Raw genomic sequence first — 27,077 nt, forward strand, 5'->3', positions numbered from 1 at the left:
AGTTTTGAACACACAAATAAAGGTCCCCAGAGCAATATTGTCTGGTTTAGTGAGGATGGAAAGTACCTGTTTCTGCCATATCACAGTAGTTGCTACTTGTGTGTAATTAGTGTAAGCTTGAAATGGGATTAGTAGGAAAAGAGATGAATTTCCTGTTTTATTTTACTTTATGAGGGTAGGAGCTACCACATTATAGAATGCAGCTCTAAAATGTGTATGGAGGGGCCTGGAGAGATGTCTTAAAGGTTAAGAGCACTGACTGCTCTTCCAGAGGTCCTGAGTTCAATTCCCAGCAACCACATGGTGGCTCACAACCATCTATAATGTGATCTGATCCTCTTCTGGCCTACAGGTGTACATGCGGGCAGAGTGCTGTATACAAATAATAAATAAATAAATCTTTTTAAAAACGTGTATGGAGATGGGAAGATGGCTCAGTCAGTAAAGTGAGTTTGTTCCCCAAACCCACATAAAAATGCCAGGTATGGTGGCACATACATAGAATTCTAGAGCTGAGGAGGTGGAGAAAGGTCCATTTTCAGCCTTCATTCCACAGACCAACGAGCCTAGCCTACTCGGCAAGTCCCAGGCCAGTGACAGACCCTGTCTTTCTTTTGTTGTTGTTGCTATTTCCACAACAGGGTCTCTCTGTGTAGCCTTGGCTGTCCTAGACTTGCTTTGTAGACCAGGCTGGCCCTGACCTCACAGAGATCCACCTGCCTCTGCCTCCTGAGTGCTGGGACTAAAGGCATGCTCCACCACACCTGGCTCAGATCTTGCCTTTAAAAAAATAAAAAAAAGTGAATGGCACCAGAGGAACAGCACCCAAGGTTAGCTTCCACACAAGTGCACAATACCTGTACACACACACACACACACACACACACACACACACACACACACACACACCTGAATGTACACACAATATTTATATATTGGACCTCCAACCCCTGGGATCCAAACCCTCTTCAGGCCTCCATAAGTACTAGCCATTCACACAGTGCACAGACATGCATGTAGGCAAAATACTATACATACCATACACATACAATTATATATAATCATTTTATTTAGAAATGGCAACCAACAATGGTTCAAATGTGATCAAAAGTGGGGTAAGTAGATAAAAAGACATTTGAACCCAAAATCATAGGCCGTGGGCTTCTATGTCTATTAACTGTACAATTGTGGCTAAAAAAAAAAAAAAAGTCTTTCCTAGCCCAAGTTACATTCAAAGAGATGACCTAGTAACAGTGTGGAGTCTGGAGAGGAGTCAGGGAGGATCACATTAAACCACTTTGCCTTCCTGCTGCATATGTGGATATATACATATATAAAGTCCATAAAGGATAACTTGGAATAGAAATATCCTTGTGAAAATTACAACCCTCATGACTACATTTTCTGCTTTGCTCAGTTGCTATGATGAAGCACTAACCAAAAGCAACTTACAGGAGGAAAGCATTCATTCTACTTAAAGGTTATAAATAGTCTATTACTGAAGGAAACCAAGGGAGGTACTCAAGACAGAAACCTGGATTTAGGAACTGAAGCAGCCTGGAGAACCACAGCTCAGCAGCCTACTTCCAGACTGACTCGCATTCAACTGCCTTTCTTTTATACAACAGCATTTTATTTCTTTGAGTAATAAAGTAATACTTCATGTACTGCGTGTATGTCTATGTACCACATGGGAACATGGTGTCCTTGGAGACCAGAAGAAAGCATCAAATTCTCAGGAATAAGAGTTATTGATAGCAGTGAGTGGCCACGTGGATGCTGGAACTCAGACTCTGGTCCTCTGAAAGAGCAGCCAGTCCTCTTAACAGCCAAGCCATCTCTCACTTCTTTTTCTTATGTACGTGTGGCCCACCTGCCTAGGGGTGGTGCTGCCCACAGTGGACTGAATCCTCCTGTATCAATTAACACTCAAGACAAATGCTTTACTGACACACCCAAAGGTCAATTCCTCAATTGGGGTTCTCTTTTACCAGGTGTGTCAAGTTGACAATTGAAGCTATATAAGACACGTCCAACAGACAGTCACCCACTCAGTACAAGTATATTACAGATTGATCTTTGTGGGGCTCCTCCTCCAGAGGAACTGGCATAGAACTGCTGAGATGGAGCCTGTTCAAACCCCAGAAATCTCAAACTTGAGGTTTAAAAATCTCCTCCTGAGAACGGAAGGTGTGGCACAATGTTCTCTCCTGATTCTGTGCCTGCCTCAGGAGCACGTGACACAACTCTCAGGTGACTACAGACGGTCAGTCACATGAGCTTGTTCTCCACACAAATAGACCACTGCCAACTTCCCCACTTTTCAGTGTCCCCGACAGGGTAAAAAGTCCTCAGACACCTTCTAAAATACAGGTTGTCTGGAACAGCTAACCCGGCTGAAGGCCAAGGTCCACACTGGGGCCAGGCGTTGTCTCAGGCTCCCCTGGGGCACAGGAACTAAGAATGAGGAGGGGAAACCGGGCATGGTGGTGCACACTTGTAATCCCAGCACCCAGGGAGGAAGGCAGAGGCAGGAGGATCTCTGTGAGTTCAAGGCCAGCCTGGTCTACAAAGTGAGTTCAGGACAGCCAAGGCTAAAACAGAGAAACCCTGTCTCAAAAAAACAAAACAAAACAAAAAGAATGAGAAGTCCCCCAGAGGGGAAGTCCCACCAGAGTACAGATGAGTACTTCTGAGAAAGGTGAACTGATGCGCTAAGAGAAGGCCTCCAGCATCCTGCTTCCTAGTTTGAAGGACAAGAGCCTGGACTTTGAGTGAACACAGTAGAAATAAATCGAAGCATCTCAACAAATGTACCCTAAGGCCACCCAGGGGTCTTGCAGTTCTAAGCAGATGCTTGTGGAAGTCATGAAAGGGTATCTCACTGCAGAGGTGTATCTGCTTTTCCACCTCATAGCATGGTATTACAAAGTGATATACAGAAAGGCGGGTGGAATAGGGAGCCCAGACATAACCTCCCAAATACACTCAACAGATCTTTGACAAAGGAATAAAAGCATTTTAAGGGAGTAAAGATGGTCTTTCCAATAACATACTGAAATAACTGAATATCCATATGAAAAGATAGGATGGGCATGGTGGTGCATGCCTTTAATCCCAGCAATTGGGAGGCAGAGGCAGGAGGATCGCTGTGAGTTTGAGGCCAACCTGCTCTACAAAGTGAGTCCAGGAGAGCAAAGGCTACACAGAGAAACCCTGTCTTGAAAAAGAAAAAAAAAAAGAAAGAAAGAAAGAAAGAAAAGAAAAGAAAGAAAAAATACTAATCTAGGCACAGATCTTATGCCTTTTACTAAAATTAACTCAAATTGGATCAGACATCTAGGTGTGAAACATATTGCTTATACAACAGCCCAGAGTTGGTATTTCCCACCAGGTGTTTTTTTTAGGACTTGTGCTAGGAATAGGCTACAGTTCTTGTTTCTAGTTGATGAAATGACTAGAGGGACAGAGGTTGGAAAGGTCACATGTTCATGCTGGTCATACTGATTGAAAACCCCTAACACATTGTGTTGCTTTGCCCTTGTTTGCTCTGCCCCACCCGACCATATTCCTGTTATTCAGCACAGAAAAAAAAACAAAACAAAAACAAAAACAAAAACAAAAAAACAAGCTGAGCAATAGCATGGCGGTTATTTCTTTATTCATTAGATGGCCTTCCTACCATGGCTCTTGGTACTAGAGTTTTAGGGAAGAAACCTCAAGGTTAGAAATTGGAGATTAGATTTGACCTGTAACACATCCAGATTAATAATAAAAGGCAGGGGCAGCAGATTTAATCAGTGTGGCCACACTGGCAAGTACAGATAAAGGGTTCTCAGTGATCCCAAGCCTGTCTCCAAGATGCTGACACAGGCTTAAGGTTTAAAGAGGAAGAACTGGGAAGGGGAACAGGATGAATGTATGGTAGCAATCTTAGTCAAGGTGTGGCCTGGTTGACTGTTATCTTCATTCTGGGTCTTTAAGGTAGTTCAAAGAAGTTGTTATTACTATCAACACGTGACTGGAGCATCCGATTCCCATAAACAGGTTATCACCATGCTTTTACTCCAACACTCAGCAGGCAGGAGCAGGCAAATCTCTGTGAGCGCAGGGCTCCACCCAGGGGTGTGCACTTTTGGTATGATAATTAGCCATCCATCACTTTCACTTTTAGGTGCCTGGGCCAGTTCTAGTTATCCTTGAGGAGAAAGGGGACCAGACTGGCCTAGCCTGCTTTCTTGTCAACAGGTATTTCTCGTATGTTAGTTTTATGTCCTATTCTTCTGCCTCCAGGTGACTTGCAGGTTTACGACAAATGAAAAGAGCTGTAGGTGCCTTTGGTTCTGGAGCAGGAAAGCTCACAGCAAGATGCTTCAGCTACCGTTATCTTTGTGTATTTAGCCTTGAAAGGGGATGAGAGAAGCTAGGCACCACCAGCTTTTAGCTAGATATTCATTAAAAGATTAACATGCCTCCATGCAGAGGGAAACAGATGGCCAACCCAAAGAGAAGGCAGGTATGTAGTGAAAGCAGACAGCATGCTTTTATCTTACTTTTTACCTGGTGAGTCCAAGCAAGGAGTCAGGGCTTCTCAGCAAAGGCAGATTATATCACAACTGCTTAAATTTTTCACAAGCAAGCCCCCTTTGCTCTAGCATTCTTTACATACTCCAGGCATACATATGCATAAACTAGGTAGGAAAATGAAGCATCCTCATAAATAATTCTTTTAAGACAGCTCTTTGGCATACGTGTGATCTGACCATTATTAAAGTAAAGTTTCATGTTACTGAATGGATGAGCTTAGTTATTTATACACAAAGAATTAAAGCTGGGAGGTGGTGGTGCAAGCCTTTAATCCCAGCACTTGGGAGGCAGAGGCAGGCAGAACTCTGAGTTTCAGGCCATCCTGGTCTACACACAGAGTGAATTCCAGAACAGTCAGGGCTACACTGTCACAAACCAAAAACCAAAAACCAAGAAAAAAAAAAAAAGGAATTAAATATTGGCCGAATATTTGATGCATAACATAAAGCATCCTCAACATTTGTCAGAGTTAATCAATGTTTTAATTTTATAATCAATACATAAAATATTGTTTCAAATAAATGTGTATGTAGTACAGAAGAGCAGAAGTGTGTATGTTCAGGACAATTTCAGGGCCAAAATTCATTAACTGTCTTTTTTTTTTTTCCAAGACAGCGTTTCTCTGTGTAGCCTTGGTTGGTCTGGACTCTTTTTGTAGACCAGACTTGCTTCGAACTCACAGAGATCCACCAGCCTCTGCCTCCTGGGTGCTGGGATTAAAGGTGTGCGCCACCATGTCCAGAGAGAGTTGTTTTTTTTTTTTTTTTTGTAAAGCTGAAGTCAGCAACTTAAAAAGCAATTCTAAAAACCCAACATTCTAACAGAGTACACTCCAAAGACGTGCCAATCTGATGTGTGCCTTGATATGCCAATCTGAAGGTCAGAGAAAACTACTGAGTCTTTTCCATACCCATAATTAAACTGTTATGTTCCCATGAAAGAAGAAGATATGTTTGTTTATTTGTTTGTTTGTTTGTTTGTTTTGAGACAAGGTTTATCTGTGTAACCATGGCTGTCCTGGACTCACTTTGTAGACCATGCTGACCTCAACTCACAGAGATCCACCTGCCTCTGCCTCCCAAGTGCTGGGATTAAAGGCAGACGCCACCATGCCCAGGCCAGAAGGCATTGTACGTATAGTAAAAATACTGCAAATAGAAATTACAAGACTGTCTTACTGAAGCCGAGGTATTTCAGGAAACAGTCCTTGGCCTGCCTGGCACGACCACAGGCACAGTGTAAAGCGCACATGTTGTGTGTTCACAACCCGGGCAGCAGTGAAATCTCAGGACTCAACAGGGAAGAACGCTGCCAGGAACAGCTCAGACTCATCACACATTTGATTTTGAATTCGGAAACCTTTTACTCTTGCCAAATGTTTCACAACCCCCACATTCATTTACACTATGCGTTAGGAATGGTGTGTGGTACGGAAAATATCCACCAAGAAGCTACAGACTATGCAGAAGTTGTGGCCAGAAAAAGCAATAAGCAATGGTGGGAGGGAGGGGGCCATGATCTGGATGTAAGTGTTAATAAAAGAATTATATATATATATGAAAAAAGAAAAAGCGATGGCCTCTTTTCTGAAAATCATTTTCTATTTTTTTAAGTTATGTGTGTGTGTGAGAAAGAGAGACAGACAGACATACACACACGGGGGGTGGGGGGTGTGCAGGGCAGGAATGAGGGAACATATATGCATGTGTCACATCATGTATGTGGAAGCCAGCAGGCAACTTTCAGGATTTTATTCTTTCTTTTCCCCTTTATCTTTGTTTTTGCTTTTGTTTTTTGTTTGTTTGGTTGGTTGGTTTTGTTTTGTTCTGTTTTGTTGCGTTATTTTGCTTTGTTTGGTTTTGTTTGTTTTTTGGAGGGTGTTGTTTTTGTTGGTTGGTTGGTTGGTTTTGCTTTGCTTTTCTGAGACAAAGATTCTCTGTGTAACAGCCCTGGCTGTCCTGGAACTCCTTTTGTAGCCGAGGCTGGCCTCGAACTCTCAGAAATCTGCCTGCCTCTGAGTCCCTGCATGCTGGTGTTATGATTAATAAAAAGAAAATAGGATGATAAGATAATAAGATGCCAGGCAACAGATATTATATTATATGAGGTTTATTAAGTGACCATGGGGGAAGAAGGAAAAGGGGGAGGGCACCCCAGAGAGAGAGAGGAAGAGGGGAGCAGGGAGAGAGAGGGGGGGATGGTAGAGGAGAGGGGGAGAGGTAAGAGAGAGAGAGACCATGTGGAGGGGAGGGTCTGTCTTTTATGTGGCCCTGGGTAGGGCCACGCCCCCCATGGCAGGTAAGCAGTGACATCACAGGTGGGCCGACTGAAGCAGAATGCTAACAGCTGGGATTAAAGGTGTGCGCCTCCATGCTGGGCTCCAGCTTTCCCCCCTTGTTTTGAGGCAAGGTCTCTCCTCTTCCTGCTGTTGCAGAGTTTACTCCAGGCCAGCTGGCCTCTGAGCTTTAGCAGTCTCTGACCCTACCTACTGTTTTGCAGTAAGGGAGCTGGGATTACAGATTCGTGCGACCATGTCTGGCTTTTTGTGTGGCTTTTAGGGTTCAAATTTGAGTTCTACTGAGCCATCTCTCCAGCTCCAGCTTTCTGTCAGAGCTGAGAGCAAATCCCCACTTTACCGGTAATGATCAATGTGACTTGGGGGCAATAGTCCTCCTTTGGAAGTTTTCTAAAAGTCCCTTGAGCTGGTAAAATTAAAAAAAAAAAATCTAATTTCACGAAATGGCCATTAACATGACCAAGGCTTGCTGCCTGACCTTTGAGAGCTGGCCCACAAGCAGAAAAGTGCGCCTCCACCCTTGAATATGCAGCACACACTCCTCTGAGATTTAGGCTGAGAGGATCAAAATAAAGAGACACAAAAGAGCTTTGCATTCACTTCTAGTCCTTCATGGGACTAGCCTGAAACAAAAGGATCTCCCAAGAGCCTTGACACAGCCCTCCTGCAGGGTGGGGTTCAGAGGAAGTAGGGAAGCAGGTGGAGTTTGGGGAGGACACTTCCAGCTTTGTTAGGGTTGGGACAGAAGAGAGCTGCAGCTGGGAGGCTGGCAGCAATGGTACACCCTGGCTGGGAAGGAGGGGAGCCTGGGATAAGCACAGCTGGCTTTGCAGATCTGCACCCTCAACAGCTCTGAATTCCATAACCCTGTGCCCAACTGCTGGCCTAAAATCAGAGGGCTCGCTGACACCCCGGAATTAGTAGTCGCACACTGAACTCAGCCTGTTCACATCCCCATGCTCAACAGCCTGACTCTCTAGTGACGTAAACAGAACCATTTTATTGTATTGTGCATGAGAGAAGCCTGACATCCATCCACTGGCAGCTCCTTCTGCTCTGACTCCACCCCTCCTGCTGACTGTACTTTGATGGACACTCCTTTGGAACACTCTTAACTGCTTCTTTACTTGTCTTTGTGCTGCCACTGCAGGGTCTACCTGATGCAATGGCCACCATTCCTCCAATAAAATCTTAATTTTTATTTTTCTTCTTTATGTGCATTGTACTCAGACTGCAAGTTTCTCCTATCCCTCCTCTTCATACCCTTACCACTTCCCTTAGATCTACTTTTCCTCTGTTTCCCTTATTAAAAAAAGAAAAGAAAAGAAAAGAAAGCCAGGTGTGGTGGTGCATGCCTTTAATACCAGCACTTGGGAGGCAGAGGCAGGCAGATCGCTGTGAGTTCAAGGCCAGCCTGGTCTACAAAGTGAGTCCAGGACAGCCAAGGCTACACAGAGAAACCCTGTCTCGGGAAAAAAAAAAAAAAAAGAGCAGGCCTCCCAAGGATATTAACTGAACAAGGCATAACAAATTACAATAAGACTAGGCACAAACACCCATGTCAAAGCTGAAGCAGTCTACTCGTTAGGAAGAAAAGGGTCCCAAGCACAGGTAAAAGAATCAGCACTACCCCTCCCACTATTAGGGGTCCCACAAGACCATTACGAGACCATAATGTATACGCAGAGGCCCTAGCCCAGACCTATTCAGGCTCCCTGATGCTGCTTCAGTCTCTGTGAGCTCCTATGAGCCCTGCTTAGTTGATTTAGCAGCCCATGTTCTCATGGTGCCCTTGACCCTTTTGGCTCCTGCAATCCTTTCTCCTCTTCTTCTGCAGGGTTCCGCTGGCTTCGACTAGTGTTTGCCTGTAGGTCTCTACATGGACTCCTATCACTGGCTGGACAAAGCCTCTCTGAGAAGACCGGACTAGGCACCGACCTCAGATAAAATATTTCCATCCTCTTAACCTATAGCACAACAAAAGCGTGCGCGCGCGCGCACACACACACACACACACACACACGCTTTAGAAGCTTTTTAGATCTACTTATTATTTTTCTAAGCAATATGTATATGTGTGTCTGTATGTGGGTATGTGGGTGTGAGCGTAGGCGTGAGTTCAGAAGATGGTGTCAGGTCTCGTGGAGCTAGAGTTACAGGGGGTTGTGAGTTTCCTGGCTTGGATGTTAGGAACTGAGTGGTTCTTCTGGAAGAGCTGTGAGTGCTCCTACCCACCGAGCCATCTCTCCAGTTCTCCTTGTAGACTGTACAACGTGTGCCTTTTAATCAAATACACCAGTCCATGTATAATTTCATGGCTCTGAAGGAGAAACAGGCAGGAGTATGCATATCTTGCCAGGCTGGGAGGTGGGAGAAGGCTTCCCAGAGGAAGCAAAGCTTGAGCTGAGCGCCAAAGGCAAGTCTTAAGTAGATGAAGAGAGGCGTGTTCTAGACAGGGGAATAACCTATTTAAAGGGTTCTTGGGCAAGAGAGGACAGGTGGAAAAATATTCCAGAGCAACCAAGTTTCTTAAGGAAAATACATTTTTAAGAGGATAGAGGGAGCTGGAGAGATGGCTCAGTGGTTAAGAGCACTGACTGCTCTTCCAGAGGTCCTGAGTTCAATTCCCAGCAACCACATGATAAAAAGCAGAGCACTGTATACATAACAATAAATAATTAAATCCTAAAAAAAAAAAAAAAGAGGATAGAGAAGTTGACACCCATGGAGGTGATGCTTCATATTTTTTTTAAAAAATCTCTCCTTTAAAGATCTATCTTATTTTATGTCTGTGGTGTTTTGCCTGTGTTTGTACACCACATACATGAGTGCAGTGCCCACTGAAGCCAGAAGGGAACGTTGGATGCCTTAGGATGGAGCTACAGTTCTTGCTCGCCACCATGCAGGCGCTGGGAATCAAACCCAGGCCCTCTGCAAGAGCAGCCACCGCCCTTCCCCCGCCCAGCCACAGGATACACAATGTTGATACTATGCAAAGTAATTAGAAGTTATCACAAAAAAGTTTTGCAGCCCTTGCTCTCAACCGAGAGGCGGAGGAATGATCTGAAGCATCTTTCTAGGTGTGACATTCTTGCCTGGCTTTTATTCTTTCAGCACTTTGAATATTTGATCATATTGATCGTGGTCTCCATTGGTTTTGATGAAAAAAATATTCAACTTTTAATCTTATTAGAGCCTTCTTGTATGTATGTGAGGAGTCTTTTTTTCTTTCTCTCTTTCTTTCTTTTTCATGACGCTTTCAAATTTTTCTCTTTGAAAATTCCTTTCAGTGGTTTTGCTGTGATGGGTTTGAGCGTGCATCTCGTTGCCTTTGCCCTACTAGAAGCCTGTTGAATTTCCTGAGTTATACAGTTCTTTGCTCCTCTGTTTATTTAGCTTTCATCCATTTCCTTGCTCTCTTCTTTCATCATGTAATCTCTATCATTCCAGCTACACGTTTGCCAATTCACATTTAGTCCAATCCTAATCTACCCCCCAATGTGCTATTAAACCCCTTTGGTGAACTTCTAAATTCCGGCACTGTTCTACCCAAATCCAGGCCTACAATTCTCCATATGGTTCTTGCTAAAAAGAATTTCTGTCTCCTCCTCACTGAGACTCTATCGTCCTGCCCGTCTTCACTAAGCATGGCTTCCCTTCATTCTCTGGCTATGCTGGTGAGGTCTGACTTGACCATTTTGCTCATCAGACTTGACATCTGAACCAGCAGCCTTCCCAAGCCAGTTTCCTTGTACCCGCCGCATTGTTTCCTTGGGCGGGAGAGGCACATTGCCGTCTTTGGGAAGACTTAATAAGACAGAGCAAATTTCAGAATATTCATTTCCTCCCTCATCCACAACTTGGTTCTGTTGTTTGTTTGTTTATTTTTTAGTTAAGTGGCTCGCCTGGATTTTTTTTTTAATGAGGTCTATTTTACTTGTTGAGCGAAGCCCCTGGTGTCACTCCTTAGAAGACATCCAGAGCCTTGGGCTCGTGTGGTCGCCATGGATGCCAGTAGTCTCAGCTGGGCTTTTGTCTCTTTCCCTGATCTCTCTGTTAAGCTGCCTGCCTTTGTGCGGCTCCACTAACAGCCAGCCGATTGCTTTATTGCTTTTGACAAAGCCCTGGAACAAAACTTGCCTGAAAATCTAATCCAATTAAATCTTGTCCTTCCTGCTAGTCACTGAGTCCAGTCTTTAAAGTCTGTTCTGACCCTAAGAACCCTTCTTCTCTGGTTCGTCTTTTCCTGGTTCTCCCATAAACCACTTGACCTACGGCTTAGTGTCTTGCCCTACAGAACTACCAACATTCTCTCAACTGTTTACCACCAAAATCTCCATTATTTCTGAGATATTCTTTAGGTTTGAATTTACCCAAACTCTGCTTCCAATGAGGCAGTTGCTTTGGAGAGAGCTTCAGAATTCTGTTCCTCAAGACTTGCTTCCACAGGGCAAAAATCCCCTGAGCTCTGCTCTGAACGAGGTCTAGCAACTAGAGCCAGCCTCTCTGGCACGGACTGGCACCTTGATTTTGTGCTCAGGGTGCAAGATGGACAGAGGCAATAGTTTCTGATCTGATTTTGTTTCTCCTTCCTTGAAACCTCCACCCTACAGATGAGCTGACCCAAGGAGTCTGATGACCCCCACAGGCCTGCTCTGTATAGGACAGAATCGCTGCTATATGAGGGAGCTAGAGAAAGGAAACCTCTGATAGTTTAGCCTCTCAGGCTCTCCAGAGGCAGATTCTGTAGTTTAGGACTGTGAGGTCACTGACATTAGTGTCCTGACACACTAGAGGGAAACCAGGGCGACGGAGCTCTGTTTTCTTAGGGATATCTGAGCTGAATGGGGCTCATGTCATGTAAATCACATGTAAAGGGAAAATAGAAAGCGTAGTCAGTACCGGGAATGCCTGCTGTCCTTCCTAAGACCCAGCAGGCAGATTTCTTTAGTAAATGTGTTTTCATGTTCTGTGTGCCCTTAGGACATGTGGATGGGCGTTTTAATATATTATATTGCTTATTAGCTGTAGCTGATTATCTGCAGAATGGTTCCTTCTACAGAGCTGTTCCCGAAGTAGAAGTCCTGGTTTTAGTGGGTTTTGTTGTTGTTGTTGTTGTTGTTGTTTTATTATTTTGTTTGTTTTTGTTTATTTTTCTGGGTTTTCCAGACAGGGTTTTTCTGTGTAGCCTTGGTTGTCCTGGACGCACTTTGTTGACCAAGGTGGCCTCGTAATCACCGTGATCCACCTGCCTCTGCCTTGAGAGGGCTGGGATTAAAGGCATGTGCCACCATGCCCGGCTTGAAATCCTGGTTTAAGCATGGCCAACACATCCCTGTGGTTGTTTGTGCGTGATGAGGAGTCCATCAGCGGAAGACCGGGATGTGAGCAGACATACCAGTCAAAGATACAAGGGCCCAGTGGCTAACAGTGCCTGCTGTGGAGCTGGAGCCTGAGTTTGATTCCCAGGACCTATGTGGTGGAAGCAGAGCGCCAACTCCGGCAAGTTGTCATCTGCCCCCCACAGGCGTGCTGTAGTACATGTTTGTACAGAGGGGCCACCTCATCTGAGCCAGAAAAACTTCACAGCAAAGAATACATTTAGTCAGGAGTTGAAGGGTGATGCTCAGGACACTTTAAAGCCAAGGAGAGGAAATCTCAGGCTCTGCTGACTACTAATATGTCAGGCAAAAGCAACATTTTACTTAGTAGAAAGTCTCTGAAATATGGATTTCAATTATAACACTAATAAGTTTATCTTTGTTTCTCCCCGCCCCTTGGTGTCCTTGAATGATATTGGGGACGGTAGGCCATATGGCCAATGTTCAGCCATCTTGTCAGAGCCTAGGTTCCTATCTCTCTAGCAGTCTGCTATTTACAAGAAACCAGCTGACCCTGTTGTGGTCCTGCAGTTAGACTAAAGATAAGATTTAGACGGAGCCACCCTGCTGTAGTTTAACAGTTAGATTAGATAAAGACAGCAAAATATTCGGTGTGGCAGAACATTGTGACCTGCTTGGAATTCCTCGCATCTTGAGATAGCCTGCAGCTGGGTTGCCATAACAATATGCTTCCCTGCCCCCTGCCTTATAAAAACTCTGTAAATTTTTATCAATAAATGGGGCTTGATCAGAATCCAGACTTGCTCTCATTTCTTTGTGTCTTCTGTCCCCCCACTTGTCTGGCCTCTCCACAGGTACTGCTCCCCCCCCAACCCCCGAGTGATGGTAACCTACTATAGCAAAGAGGTGACATCAAAGACTATACTTGTCCTTCCTGAGACTGACTCTCTAAGGAAGGACCTCCTCACCCCAGAGAAGATGGCGTGCCACAGGGTCATGCCTCATCCCAACGTGATACTCCAAGAGAATTTCTGTCTGCTGAGCCTAAGAGAGAGAAAGATTTTTTTTGTAATGTTCAAAGATTTGGGGTTTTTTTTTCGTTCAATTTTATGTGTATGGTTATTTTTCCTGCATACACATCTATGAACCACATGCATTCAGTTTCCACAGAGATGAGGAGAGGGAGTTAGATACTGTGGAACTGGAGTTACAGACAGGTGTCAGCCACCATGTGGGTGACAGGAATCAAAGCTAGGTCTCCTCCGAGAGTAGCCAGTGCTCTTATACCACTGTGTTACATCTTCAGCCCCAGATAAAGTCTTTCTACCAAGCACTCAGGAAAGAGAGGCAGTGGGATCTCTATGAATTCGAGGCCAGCCTGGTCTACAAAGAGAGTCCAGGATAGCCAGGGCTACAAAGAAAACCCCTGTCTTCAAAAACAAAAACAGAAAAAAAAAAAACCAACACTAGAAATTATGGAGCAGCCAGGCATGGTGGCGCACGCCTTTAATTCCAGCACTCAGAAGGCAGAGGCAGGTAGAGTGCCGAGAGTTCAAGGCAAGCCTGGTCTACAAAGTGAGTCCAGGACAACCAAGGCTACATAGAGAAACCCTGTCTTGGAAAAAAAAATTATGGAACAAATAAATTTCTGATGTTGGAATTGTGAGACCAAGGTTATAAAATGACTATACCTAAGACAAGTAGGCCTAATAGGTTGTTATTGTTGTTGTTGTTTTCAAATATCTGGGATATGAAGCACTAAAATAAATCCCCACAGGTAAGTCATTGTTATTAGAGAAAAGTAAAAAGGAACAAGAAAGTACAAAAAGAAATCTAACACATCTTTAAAAGAATCAGTGTCTCTATAAATAAAATTATAATAGCTGAAATTAAATATTCAACAACATATTAAATGTAATTGAAGGCAGAATAATTGGAGTAAAAATAGGTTAGATAAAATTACCCAGAATGTGACACAAGAGATAAAAATACAAAAACTATGATCATTATGAGGCATGAGGCTAGAAAGAGAAGGTTGTACCCGTACCACAAGGAGACAGAGTGGCTGTAATTCCTCTCCTGTCTCTTTATTTTTACGATAAAGTTATTTAAGCACACATGAAAGAAAAAAAAAGCAAAGAATATGCTGTAAAACCCATATGTCCACTCCCCAGATACCAGTTGTAAAAACTCTGCCACATTTGTTCATTTCCTTTCATTGTTGATGTATTTTAGAGCCATTCCCAGAAGTCACATCATGTTGCTCTTAGAGGCAGTATTTGAATACTGAAATACTGGGTCTTTTCTAAAAACAAAAGATGCCAGTCACAAATTCCTAGGCTCCAGTCACACCCAACCAGGGTCAGGAAAATAAAACTGCGCTGAAACTCTTTACAGAAACCTGAGAAAACCCAGAGAAACTCTGAAAAGAAGTCATTAACTTGCTTAAGGCTCCAAAATGGCAGGGTCACTTTCAGAGCCACATAGCTTCAATTTCAGCATCTTTTCCCAGTACTATCCTAAGCTACTAGACTGAAGGCCCCTTAATAAATTCTCTCTGGAGCATTCTTATCTATTTTAAAAAAATGTTTTTAACACTTTTGTTCCTGAGAATATGTGAGTGTGTGTGTGTGTGTGTGTGTGTGTGTGTGTGTGTGTGTGTGTGTGTGTGTATGGGAACACTCCATTGCTGTTGGGAGTGTAAACTTACACACCCACTTTGGAAATCAATCTGGTGCTTTCTCCAAAAATTGGGAATAGTGCTACCTCAAGACCCAGTTATACCACACCTGGACACATACCCAAAAGATATTTCCCCTTACAACAAGGACATTTGCTCAACCATGTTCATAGCAGTTTCATTTGTAATAGCCAGAATCTGGAAACAACATAGATGTCCCTCAACTGAAGAATGGATAAAGAGACTGTGGTATAGTTACACAATGGAATACTACTCAGCTATTAACGAAAAGGAAATCTTGAAATTTGCAGGCAAATGGATGGAACATTCATTCATGTTTAAAGTTTTGGAGAGATCAGGAATACAAGGCACATACCTAAACACAGTAAAGGTTATATACAGCAAGCCAATAGCCAAAATCAAATTAAATGGAGAGATACCCAAGGAAACTCCTCTAAAATCGGGGCCAGACAAGGCTGCCCACTTTCTCCATATCTCTTCAATATAGTTCTTGAAGTCCTAGCCAGAGCAATAAGACAACAAAAGGAGATCAAGAGGATCCAAATGGGAAAGGAGGAAGTCAAATTATCCCTATTTGCAGATGATATGATAGTGTACATAACTGACTCCCAAAATTCCACCAGAGAATTCCTACAGCTGATAAACACCTTCAGCTAATTGGCTGGATACAAAATTAACTCAGAAAAGTCAGTAGCCTTCCTATATACAAATGACAGCCATGCAGAGGAAAAAATTAGGAAAACTACACCCTTCATGATAGCCACAAGCAATATAAAATATCTAGGAATAATTCTTTTTTTTCTTTTTGAATTTTCGAGATAGGGTTTCTCTGTGTAGCCTTGGCTATCCTGGACTCACTCTGTAGATCAGGCTGGCCTCGAACTCACAAGAATCCGCCTGCCTCTCCCTCCTGAGTGCTGGGATTAAAGGCGTGCGCCACCATGCCCGGCTTCTAGGAATAATTTTAACCAAGCAAGTGAAGTACTTGTTTGAAAAAAACTTCAAATCTCTGAAGAAAGAGATTGAAGATGACATCAGAAGATAGAAGGATCTCCCTTGTTCGTGGATCGGGAGAATTAACATAGTAAAAATGGCCATCTTACCAAAAGCAATTTACAGATTTAATGCAATCCCTATCAAAATACCTACACAAAATTTAAAGACATTGAAAGATCACTTCTCATCTTCATATGGAAAAACAAAAAACCCAGAACAGGCAAAACAATCCTATACAATAAAAGATCCTCTGGAGGAATCTCCATACCCAATCTCAAGCTGTACTACAGAGCACAGTAATTAAAACAACAATAGGCTGGTTGATCAATGGAATCAAATTGAAGACTCAGAAATGAATCCACACACATATGGTCACTTGGTTTTTGACAAAGAAGCCAAATTTATTCAATGGGAAAAAGATAGCATCTTCAACAAATGGTGCTGGTCTAACTGGATGTCTACATGTAGAAAAATGCAATTAGACCCATATTTGTCATCATTCACAAAACTCAAGTCCAAATAAATTAAAGACCTCAACGTAAAACCAGAGACACTAAATCAGTCAGAAGAAAAAGTGGGGAAGAGCCTGGAACACATTGGCACAGGAAACAACTTCCTGAACAGAACACCAACAGCCCAGGTCTTAAGGTCAATAATTAATAAATGGGACTTCGTGAGGCAGAGAAGCTTCTGTAAGGCAGGAGACACTGTCAAAAGAACAAAGCCTACAGACGGCCTACAGACTGGGAAAAGATCTTCACCAACCCTACATCTGATAAAGGTCTAATATTCAAAATATATAAAGAACTCAAGAAATTAAATACCACCAAACCTAATAACCCAATTAAGAAATGGGGCTCAGAACTAAACAGAGAATTCTCAACAGAAGAATATAAAATGGCTGAGAAACATTTAAAGAAATGCTCAACATCTTTAGTCATCAGAGAAATGCAAATAGAAACAACTCTGAGATTCCATCTTATACCCATCAGAATGGCTAAGATCAATAACTCAACTGATACCACATGCTGGCGAGGATGTGGAGAAAGAGGAACACTCCTTCATTGCTGGTGGAAATGCAAACTTGTAAAACCACTTTGGAAATCTATCTGGTGCTTTCTCAGAAAAATGGGAATAGAGCTTCCTTAAGACCCAGCTATTCCACTCCTTGGAATATACCCAGAAAATGCTCCACCACACAACAAGGACATATGCTTAACCATGTTCATAGCAGCCTTATTCCATAATAGCCAGAACCTGGAAACAGCCTAAATGTCCCTCAGTTGAAAAATGGATAAAGAAATTGTGGTACATTTACACTATGGAATACTACTCAGCTATTAAAAATAAGGAATTTCTGAAATTTGTGGACAAATGGATGGAACTAGAAATGATCTTACTGAGTGAGTTAACCCAGAAGCAGAAAGACTCACATGATATATACTCACTTATAATTGTGTACTACCCCAAAAGGCATGTCCCACGAAAGTCTTCACTTAGCAGGAGATTGGGATAGATGTGAGGACATCCTACTGGGACTTTAGGTAAGAGAACTATAGAAGATGGGGAAATAGAAGGATCCAGAGGGTCCTAGAAACTTACAAGAAGAACATCATGATGGGTGGATCAGGGCCCAGTGGGGTCTGCTCAAACTATTGCACTAACCAAGAACAATACAAGTAGTAAACATTAAATCCCTACTCTGATCTACCCAGTGGACAGGACATTCTCCACAGTTATGTGGAGAGCAGGGACTGACTCTGGCATGAACTCTGGTACCCCATATTTGACCAACTTCCCTTGGTGAGGAAGCCTGGTGGCACTCAAAGAAAGAATAAACAGGCTACCAAAATCAGGCATAATCACTTATGACCATATAGTGAGGTAGGAAGTCCCTCTCGGTCATAGACCTAGGGGAAGGGAATAGGGTGAAAGCAGGAGGGAGGGAGGAATGGGAGGACACAAGTGATGGGATAACAATTGAGTTGTAATCTGAACAAATTAATTAAATAATAATAAAAAAGAAAAAAAGCTGTCAGAGAAGCAAATGAATGCCTTCTCTGGTAGGTTTAGGAGTTATCAGAGTTGATAGTGCTAAGCCATTAATAGTTGACGATTGAAGGAACTAGGGGAAGGTATTGGAGTGATATTTATTTACACCGTAAGCTGGAGATTGTTGGAAAGTATGGACACACAAACCATTTAAATCAAACTTTGCATGGAAGATAAAGATTCAATGATGGATGGGTCAAAATTCACCAAAACTACACTAAGTTTTCAAACACTTCTTTCTAAGTTTCCAGAAACTGTTCATACTTACAGAATTTTCAGAAAGTGTATGTAATAAAAACCATCATCAATTCAGCAGTTAGCTATCAGCCATCATAAAGATATGAGTATTTCCTGCTTCTCTTACAGGTGCCCACACAAAGGCTTCGAAACCACTGTGGTAAACATCCTTGTACATCAATCTTGGTGAAGATCCTGCAGTTTCCTCTGAGTAAATTTCTGTAAGTGAGGTTATAAAGACAAGAACTTCCTAAGGCTCCTGATGTATTACCAAATTGACATTCAGAAAGGTTGTAACATTCCATGTTCCTAAGATTTTTATTTAACACACATACAAAAAAAAAAATCATCAAATCCAGTACAATGGCATTTCTTCATTCGAGTACAGTAGAGCATATCATGACTGTCATGCAGCCACTGAGAATTATATTTTAGACATGTCTGCAGTGACCAAGGAATGCAACAATGCATCATTCAGTCTTAAAAGAATTGTACAAAATTGCATTGTATACAACATAAGTCTAATTTTGTTTTTTAAAAAGTCTAGCTATATCTATATTTATATCATCTATATTTTTATCTCAGGCTGAAGATATGGAGGAGAGATTGAGAGGAAATTTGCAAAAATATGAATAATGGTCAGTAGGGGGCTAGAGAGATGGCTCAGTGGTTAAGAGCACTGGCTGCTCTTCCAAAGGACCTGGGTTCAATTCCCAGCAACCACATCATGGTGGCTCACAACCATCTAGAGTGAGTTTTGGTGCCCTCTTCTGACCTGTGGGTATACATACAGGCAGAACATTGTATACATAATAAATAAATACATCTTTAAAAAAAAACGGCTAGTAGGGGACATAGAGTTGATTTCAAACAGCAGATTTGTTAAGAGATAGGGCATGCTGGGCACGATGATGCACATCTGTAAGTCCAGCACTCAGGGAGGTAGAGGCATGCCAATCTTTGTGAGTCTACACACACACACACACACACACACACACACACACACACAGAGAGAGAGAGAGAGAGAGAGAGAGAGAGAGAGAGAGAGAGAGAGAGAGAGAGAGAGAGGCTGGGCACTTAGTATAACAAAGATGTTTAGATTTCAGATTTTCATCTTACAGGCTTGGGCTCATAATCAGCCCGTGTATGTGGGCTCATCAGGTCTCAATAGAGTGCGTGAAGGGAAGAAGAGAGAGAATGAGAGAAAGTGGCAGGCAGACAAAGAAAGAGGGAGGACAACTGTGAAAATGAAATACCCCTTAGGTTAAGAGTGAGGATTAAATACAGGAGCAAATGTTTAGCTCCTGGGATACAGTAAGCAACCAACAATTGGTTGTTACTATTTATTGCATACATTTAAAATATTTTTGTGCATTTTATTAATTAAAAAGCAGTGACTGGGACTGGAGACATGGCTTAGTTGGTGAAGTATTTGCCATGTAAGTATGAACACCTGATTTCTTACCTCCAGCTGAAAATTGGACAGGAATACACGACTATAAGCACAGAGCTCAGAAGACAGAGACCAGAGGATCCGTGGAGCTCGCTGGCTGGACACTCTAGGCAAGTGGTGAGCTGGCTCACTGAAAGGCACCCCCACCAAAGACAAGGTGGAGAGGCTGAAGGCATGGCCTGTGGCTTAGGAGCACATACTGCTCTTGCAGAAGACCTGAGTGTGGTTTCCATGTTGCGTGGCTCACAACAGCCTGGAACATGAGCACTAAAGGATCTGATGCCCAGTTCTGAGCTCCATAGGCCATAGGCACTTACACACACACACACACACACACACACACACACACACACACACAGCCATTATCAAAGATAAAATTATTGTTTGAAAAGATAATAATAATTCCCCACTTAGTTTGCATTTCTGTGTTGTTATATGACTTGGCCTCCTAGAAGGTTCCTACATTGAAGGCTTGGATCATGAGAACTCTGACTTATTTCATGATTTAATCTCTTCAAGGGTCCCAGTTAATGGGGTATCACTGATAGAAGGAACTGTGCTTTGCCAGCAGGATGAAAGGACTTCCAAGCATGGCTTGCTCCCAACCTCTGCTTCTCTCTGCTTTTCTGCCTCCTATCTACCACAAACTGAAAAGATTTGCTCTACCACAACCCTCCTAACCCCCACTACCACCACTAACATGTTCTGTGTTGTCCCAGAAGCAACAGAGCCAAGGACTGTGGGCTGAAGGATCTCAGTTCATAAACCAAAAGTTGTTTTCTCGAAAAGCTGACTGATGTATCGTTGCTTATCTCTCTGGGAAATAAATAATAAAATCTCAGAGACCTCACTGGCTTCAATGACATGTAGTGAAACAATAGTTCACATACACCGAGTACCCACTATTTGCCATGGACTATGGGATGGTAAGCCAAGGCATGGGGGATGGGGTGTCAATGGCTAGCCTGGGGCAAAACGAGCAGAAGAACACAGCCTGCTGAGAAGTTGAAGAACAAAATAGGCATGTCTCGCCTCTCTGTGTAGTACCTGGCTCAGCAAGCATACATTTTCATTCAGAAAAAGTATGCCAGCCACAGCTAGCTAGCTAGCTAGATAGTTAGATAGATAGATAGATAGATAGATAGATAGATAGATAGATAGATGTATCTCAGTGGTAGAGAATTTGCTTGGCATGTATTAGTCCATGGCTTCAATCCCAGGAATGGGGAAAAATGAGGAAAACTATAATTTATTTTTCACTTTTCCACATACTTTATTTGTTACAAACATACAATTTTTAAAATATGGACTACAAAACTCCATTTGCGAAAGTCTGCTATTGGAAGGAGTGCACACCAGCAGGAAAGATTCTTTTTTTGTTTTGTTTTGTTTTGTTTTTTCGAGACAAGGTTTCTCTGTGTAGCCTTGGCTGTCCTGGACTCACTTTGTAGACCAGGCTGGCCTCGAACTCACAGTGATCCACTTGCCTCTGCCTCCCGAGTGCTGGGATTAAAGGTGTACGCCACCATGCCCGGCTAGGAAAGATTCTTAAACATTTTATTTCTATGAGTTTTTCTGTCAGTTTTGCTAGTTAGTGGTAAATACGGGACCCGTCATTTTATAGACCTGTTGGAAGCTTCTGGCTGTATTCACATTGCTCTTTGAAGTAGCCCTGCTTGTCTCACAATTCATCAGAATCTGAGCTTTAACCTACAGGCAGTGAGATCACCAGCCCGTCCGGACTCTGCTTTGAATGGTTTTCAGGAAGTGTGGTTTCTGGATGGGTACTGTATTTTATGGATTTGTTTGAATTGCCCATGCAGCGGTGTTTGTTAAAGTGCATTCTTCTCTTAAAAAAATAAGAGAAATAATCTTTACTCTTTAACCAAGGTACTTAAAAAATGAACTTTTTGGTCTCTCAGCAGATATTTCCCAAATTGAACCTATTGCAACAAATTTTAGCGTTCTATTTACAAACGTTTGTAGGGTTCCAGGTGGAGGGGACCTTATAAAATCAAAGGTGCAGCTTTACTTGAAGCAGAAACCAGTTTTACAAATCCATATACAGGTATACACACTGGTTTATGATGCATAATAAGCATGTTGGTATTTACACAGAGACTAAAGACATGCCCAAACCCTCTTTAAAGTAATTTCCAACCTAAGCTAAGTGTACATCTAGACCGGGAAGCTGTCTCCTGCTATCAAGATTTGGTTTTAACTCATTCAAATTACTTCTGTAAATTCCCAACTAGAAGGACGTGAGTCCCAGCTATGGAGTGAGGAGCCTAGCCTAACAGAGTCACTGGCAGACAGGACAGGCAGTGAGATTCTTACAATACAAAGTGTGTCATTGGCACTGTACTCACAAGACTGGTAAGGCGTCTGCATGATAATTCACACAAGTAAACACTTACCTAAAACAACTGTCCTAACTTTAGGGGGGGAATAAAGTCCAAATACACTGACAATCTTAATTTCAAATACCAAGGTCATGGAAAAGTAACTAAAATATACTTGCCCACCACCAAAATATGCAAAACCACAGACTATTTGTAAAAAAAAAAAAAAAAAAAAAAAAAAAAAAAGTAAGTAATGCTGATCTACAGGCAAATTCCTAGACTTTTTGCCCAACCTCCTGAGAGCTTTGGTTCGAGGGATAGTAATGTGAGCTTGGAGGAAAGGGTTTATTATAAAACCTCCAAGTTCCTCCAATACACTGCTCAGTGATATAATCTTGTTCATTTTCTTGGACTTCCCTGCACTTGTATTTCTCTAAGACAGACATTTTTAAAGGGAAGAAACAAACTTCTTGTCATTCTCTTTCCAAACACTAAAATTTTACTAAACTATTGTGATCCTGCAACACAGGGCACAAAATATTTTGCCTTTAAGAAAAACTGTCATTTAAAAAGCTGAAATGTATTCCTTTATTCTCAGAATGAGGACCCCCAGGCACCTCCGTGTTCCATTGCCCAGCCAATTATGTTCTTCTAAAGTGTTAATATCTTATGAAAAGTGAAACATAGGTTGAGAAAATGATTATGCAGGATGCTAATTTTGTCTTTGAAGACAGTAGATTAAAAGTGGCCGACTGGCCCTTTCCGCCATCTTTAGGCGCCGTCACCATGGTCCACATGAATGTCCTGGCACATGCTCTCAATAGCATCAACAACACTGAAAAGCGAGGCAAATGCCAGGGCCTCATCAGGCTGTGCTCCAAAGTCATCGTCCGGTTCCCAACCATGGTGATGAAGCATGGCTACATTGGTGAATTTGAGCTCACTGATGACCATAGAGCTGGGAAAATCATTGTGAACCTCACAAGCAGGCTCACCAAGTGTGGAGTGACCAGCCCTAGATTTGATGTGCAACTCAAGGACCTAGAAAAATGGCAGAACAATCTGCTCCCACCCCGTCAGTTTGGCTTTATTGTACTGACACCCTCAGCTGGCATCACGGACCATGAGGAAGCAAGACGAAAACACACAGGAGGGAAGATCCTGGGATTCTTTTTCTAGAGATGTAAAACATGAATAAAAAAGCCTTCGTGGAGTGGAGGGCGGGGGGAGAGTGGTCAACTGCCCATGGCCGGCAAGGCAGGCACATTACTGGAAGCCCAGTAAGCATTCCCTCTTGCTTTGAGGGTGCCCTCATTTACCGGAGGACCCCACACTCTGTGATTTGCAGAGCTGCTGGCGTTCGTCTGACTCCAGAGCCCCAATATAACCAGTCTATCAGGGTGTTGGAATTCTCAACAAGAAAGGAAGGAGGGAGAAATAAAGACAGGGAGCTTCAAGCTTAAGAGCACCTTGTGGGGGAACGTCCTCACTTCTTACCATGAACCTGGGGTCTTGGGTTGTATCTCTCTCTACCAATACTCTCCCAAGCGATGGCCCAGGGGCCGGAAGGAACTCATGCACCCTGCTGAGCAAGCAATTACTTTTCTTTCCCGGGAGGGATGAAGTGTTTTAGGCTTCTAAATAAGATGCTTTTCTGCTGTGACTTAGTCGCTTTAATCCACAGTTAACTTTTTTGAAATAATATTGAGGACGGAGATTTGATAGTTTGAAGAGGATATGAGGGATGACCGAATGGCCTCCTCAGAGCTTGATAGCTGCAGGCACCGCGCTCCTGCTGTATCTGTGCGCCTTGACGTTGACCTGCTAGAGGCGCTCCAGTGCCCACAGTGTTTTTAAGTGTGAGATGGCACGCAGGCCACACTTCTAGCTCCACTGTGATTTTATCGTTTCCTTTCCCAGGAAGTCACAAATGAGTTATTCTGGGAGACATATGAGGAAAGCTGGTGATGTCAGGAAAGGGACTGGTTCTGGTAGGAGAGTCAGTTACACTTAATTGCTGGGACTATTGAGGTCGGGTAACTAACGTCTCTCTTCTGGCAGCATTTCAGCCAGAACTCCGAGAAATGGAAAAGGAAACAAGCAAGCAAAACAAACCAAAACAAACCAGAGCCAAAACAAGCAAACAAAATAATGGAAGGCCTTACATTTCTAGGAATATATCTGAGTGGGACAGAAAGAGGGACAGAAAGAGGAAATGGCAAGAACTGTGACTTTCGGCTAGCAAGATGGCTAAGGTAGCTAAGGTAGCCGTGGCCAAGCCTGATGACCTGAGTTCAGTCCCCGCCCCATATGGTAGAAGGAGAGAAATGACACCTTCAAGTTTTCCTCTGACTACCATACCCATGTGCACACATTAAGTAAATAAATGTCAAAGAAGTTTGTTCAAGAACTGACACTTAACCAGCTTCAAGGGCGTGTAATGTCCATTGAAGGTCCTCGGACTCTCCTCACAATCATCTAATGAGAGTCCTCTTCCTAGTTTAGAGGCAGGGGGATGACTTAGCAGACCAGATAAGTGAACTCCTAAGGCAGTAGCAAATGGATATACTGATTTACCTGAGTCAAGCACAGAGCTCTTAGAGCCAGCCACATGGCAGCTGTAGTTTGCAAGAAGAGATGTTTAGGCCAAAGGGTATACTGCATGACACACCGTGACACACAACAGCATCCATGGTCAGGTTGTTTGTTTGTTTTGTGTGTGTGTGTGTGTGTGTGTGTGTGTGTGTGTGTGAGATCACAAGGGCAGAGAGTGGATATGGAGGAATGAGGAGACAGATGGGATTGGGGCAATGATGTGAAATTCACAAAGACTTTTTTAAAAAAGTAAAAACAAAACAAAATAAACCAACCCTATGAGGCTTTGAGGATACAGTATAATCAGTTCTATTTCATTGTGATAACTGCTAGAATGATTATTTAATTTTTTTTTTTTTTTACTCAATAGAAGTACTGTGAAGATGACAATAGACTTTTGTGCCTGTTACCTGAATAGATCACTTAACACGCAGGATAGGTGAAGAAAGAAGTGAATGGGGAAAGTCTAGTTAAATTGTTACTTTTTAAAAACTATTTTTCTTTTTTTCCCCAAAAGTGGACCTGCATCTGAAATATTCCTCTCTGTCAACTGCACTGATCTGCTGTTCCCCACTCTTGATTCCTTTCTGACCTCAGGATTTGATCATTACATTGGTGACTTCTCTACGTCAAATGTTTTCCTGCTTGAGGCAGGGCTGACAGAAACTGGAGACAGGCACACATTTTTCTGGAAATGCCAAGATGATGGTCATCAAGAGACGAGAACTTTGACACTGGGCTCTTTTCCCCACGTCTGAAGAAGCTGTAAGTGCAACTCTGCAGGCAGGAGCTGAGGGAGGCTGACGACAGGCATGAGCAGGCCCTCTGGGATGGGAACAGTGTGTCATTTTTGCTTTAGTACTCTTTTAAAATGTCTTTTTACAGCCTGCAACTAGCCGAGGGGGAGTGAGAGAGCAAAGCTGTCAGGCCAGCAGCATCTTAATTATGGAGATTAGAAATATTTTATGCAATTGACACAGCCTCTTCAAAATTATATAGCATTAGGGAAAATGACTGTCTAGCACCAATGAGAAAGGAAGAAAGGCGCTCAGAGAAAGAATAGGTGAATTTTGACAGTTTGTCCAATAAAATAATGCTAGTTAGTGAAAGAAACTTTAAAAGCAGACTTATGCTAGAGTTCCGATGATTGCCTGACACAGATCTCTTAACAGGACTAGAGGGAAGCTGGGAGTGACAATGACTAAGCTTCAGCTTGCCAGTGCAGCCAGACCACATGGCCTCCTCTTCCGTATTACCCCACTTCCTCCTGCAATGCCACACTCACCCTGAGCTACCAGCCATTGGAGCCCTTGGCAATCAAGTGAGGCTCATTTTCTAGGGAGCCTGAGCTCAGTGGGAGAAATACCAGTTAGTGTCCCCGAAGTGCTACCTTGCTATGCATTCTCAAAAAGTCTACTTGCTTCCCATGACCTAGCAATTTCCTGCTGGGCACAGGAGCCTCTGCTTCTGTAAGAACTGAAGTCCTCTGTGAGCATCCTGAAGACTGAATGCCTTGGTAACAAACGTGGAGGGTACCATCACTCACACTGAAGCATCATTTTGTTGTGTTGAGTGGGGAGCTGAGAAGTAGGGGCACAATTTTAGCACCTAGTGTTTTTATTATTTAATCTCTTCCCCCTGGAGTCTTTTTACAGAGATATTATTACAGTGGTCATTTTAAAGCGAGAAGGTCACCCTTGTGTTGCTCTGGTCAAAACCATCAAGGGCATCTTGTCAATGGAAAGTGCACATTCCACATCTTTTGGATGTTACAAGTTCACACAGATGATGGATGACACTGGACCCTGTGACAGGACAGTCTGTAGGGCTTAGGATGTAGGTTAGTCAGTTGGGGGCTTGCCTAACATGCACAAAGCCCTGGGTTTGACCCACCAGGTGCTATGGTACATGAGTGTAATCTGAGTACTTAGGGGGAGGAGGAGGCAGGTAAAGGTTCTGCTTTATGTAGTAAGTTTGAAGCCATCCTAGTGTACATGAAGTTTGGTTACAAACAAAACAAAGGACCAGGGACCACCAGACAGAAGCGTAGCTAACTGTTCTCTAAGAGGCTCCACCCAGCAGCGGATCAAAACAGGTGTGAGACCCACAGCCAAACATTAGACCGAGATCTGGGAATCTTGTGGAAGAGTTGGGGAGAAGGATAAAAGGATCTGAAAGGGAAAAGAACTCCATAAGAAGACCAACAGAATCAACTAACCTAGGCCCATGGGGGCTCACAGAGATTGAACCGCCAACCTAAGTGCATGCATGGACTGGACCTAGACCCCCTACATTTATGGAGCTGATGGACAGCCCTGCTTTCAAGTGGGTGCCCTTAGCAACTGGAGCAGGAGCTGTCCCTGACATGGACTCTGTTGCCTGCTGTTGGATCACTTTCCCTTACCTGGGCTGCCTTGTCTGGCCTCCGTGAAAGTGGATGCACTCAGTTCTAAAGCAACATGAAGTGCTGGGGCAA

General features: G+C 43.1%; 1 protein-coding gene across 1 annotated transcript; it reads left to right on the forward strand.

Annotated features, from left to right (window-relative positions):
• Positions 1-22,792: 22,792 nt before the first annotated feature.
• LOC311605465 (small ribosomal subunit protein uS8-like) lies at positions 22,793-23,191 on the forward strand (the record flags this gene model as incomplete). The annotated part of the gene is made up of 1 exon (XM_084796002.1): positions 22,793-23,191. The coding sequence occupies one exon, from the start codon at positions 22,793-22,795 to the stop codon at positions 23,183-23,185; it is 393 nt and encodes a 130-aa protein (XP_084652128.1). The 3' UTR covers positions 23,186-23,191.
• Between the last annotated feature and the right edge of the window lie 3,886 nt (positions 23,192-27,077).

Source organism: Acomys minous, assembly GCF_964271855.1.
Source record: "Acomys minous genome assembly, chromosome: 1".
Classification (NCBI taxonomy): Eukaryota; Metazoa; Chordata; class Mammalia; order Rodentia; family Muridae; genus Acomys; species Acomys minous.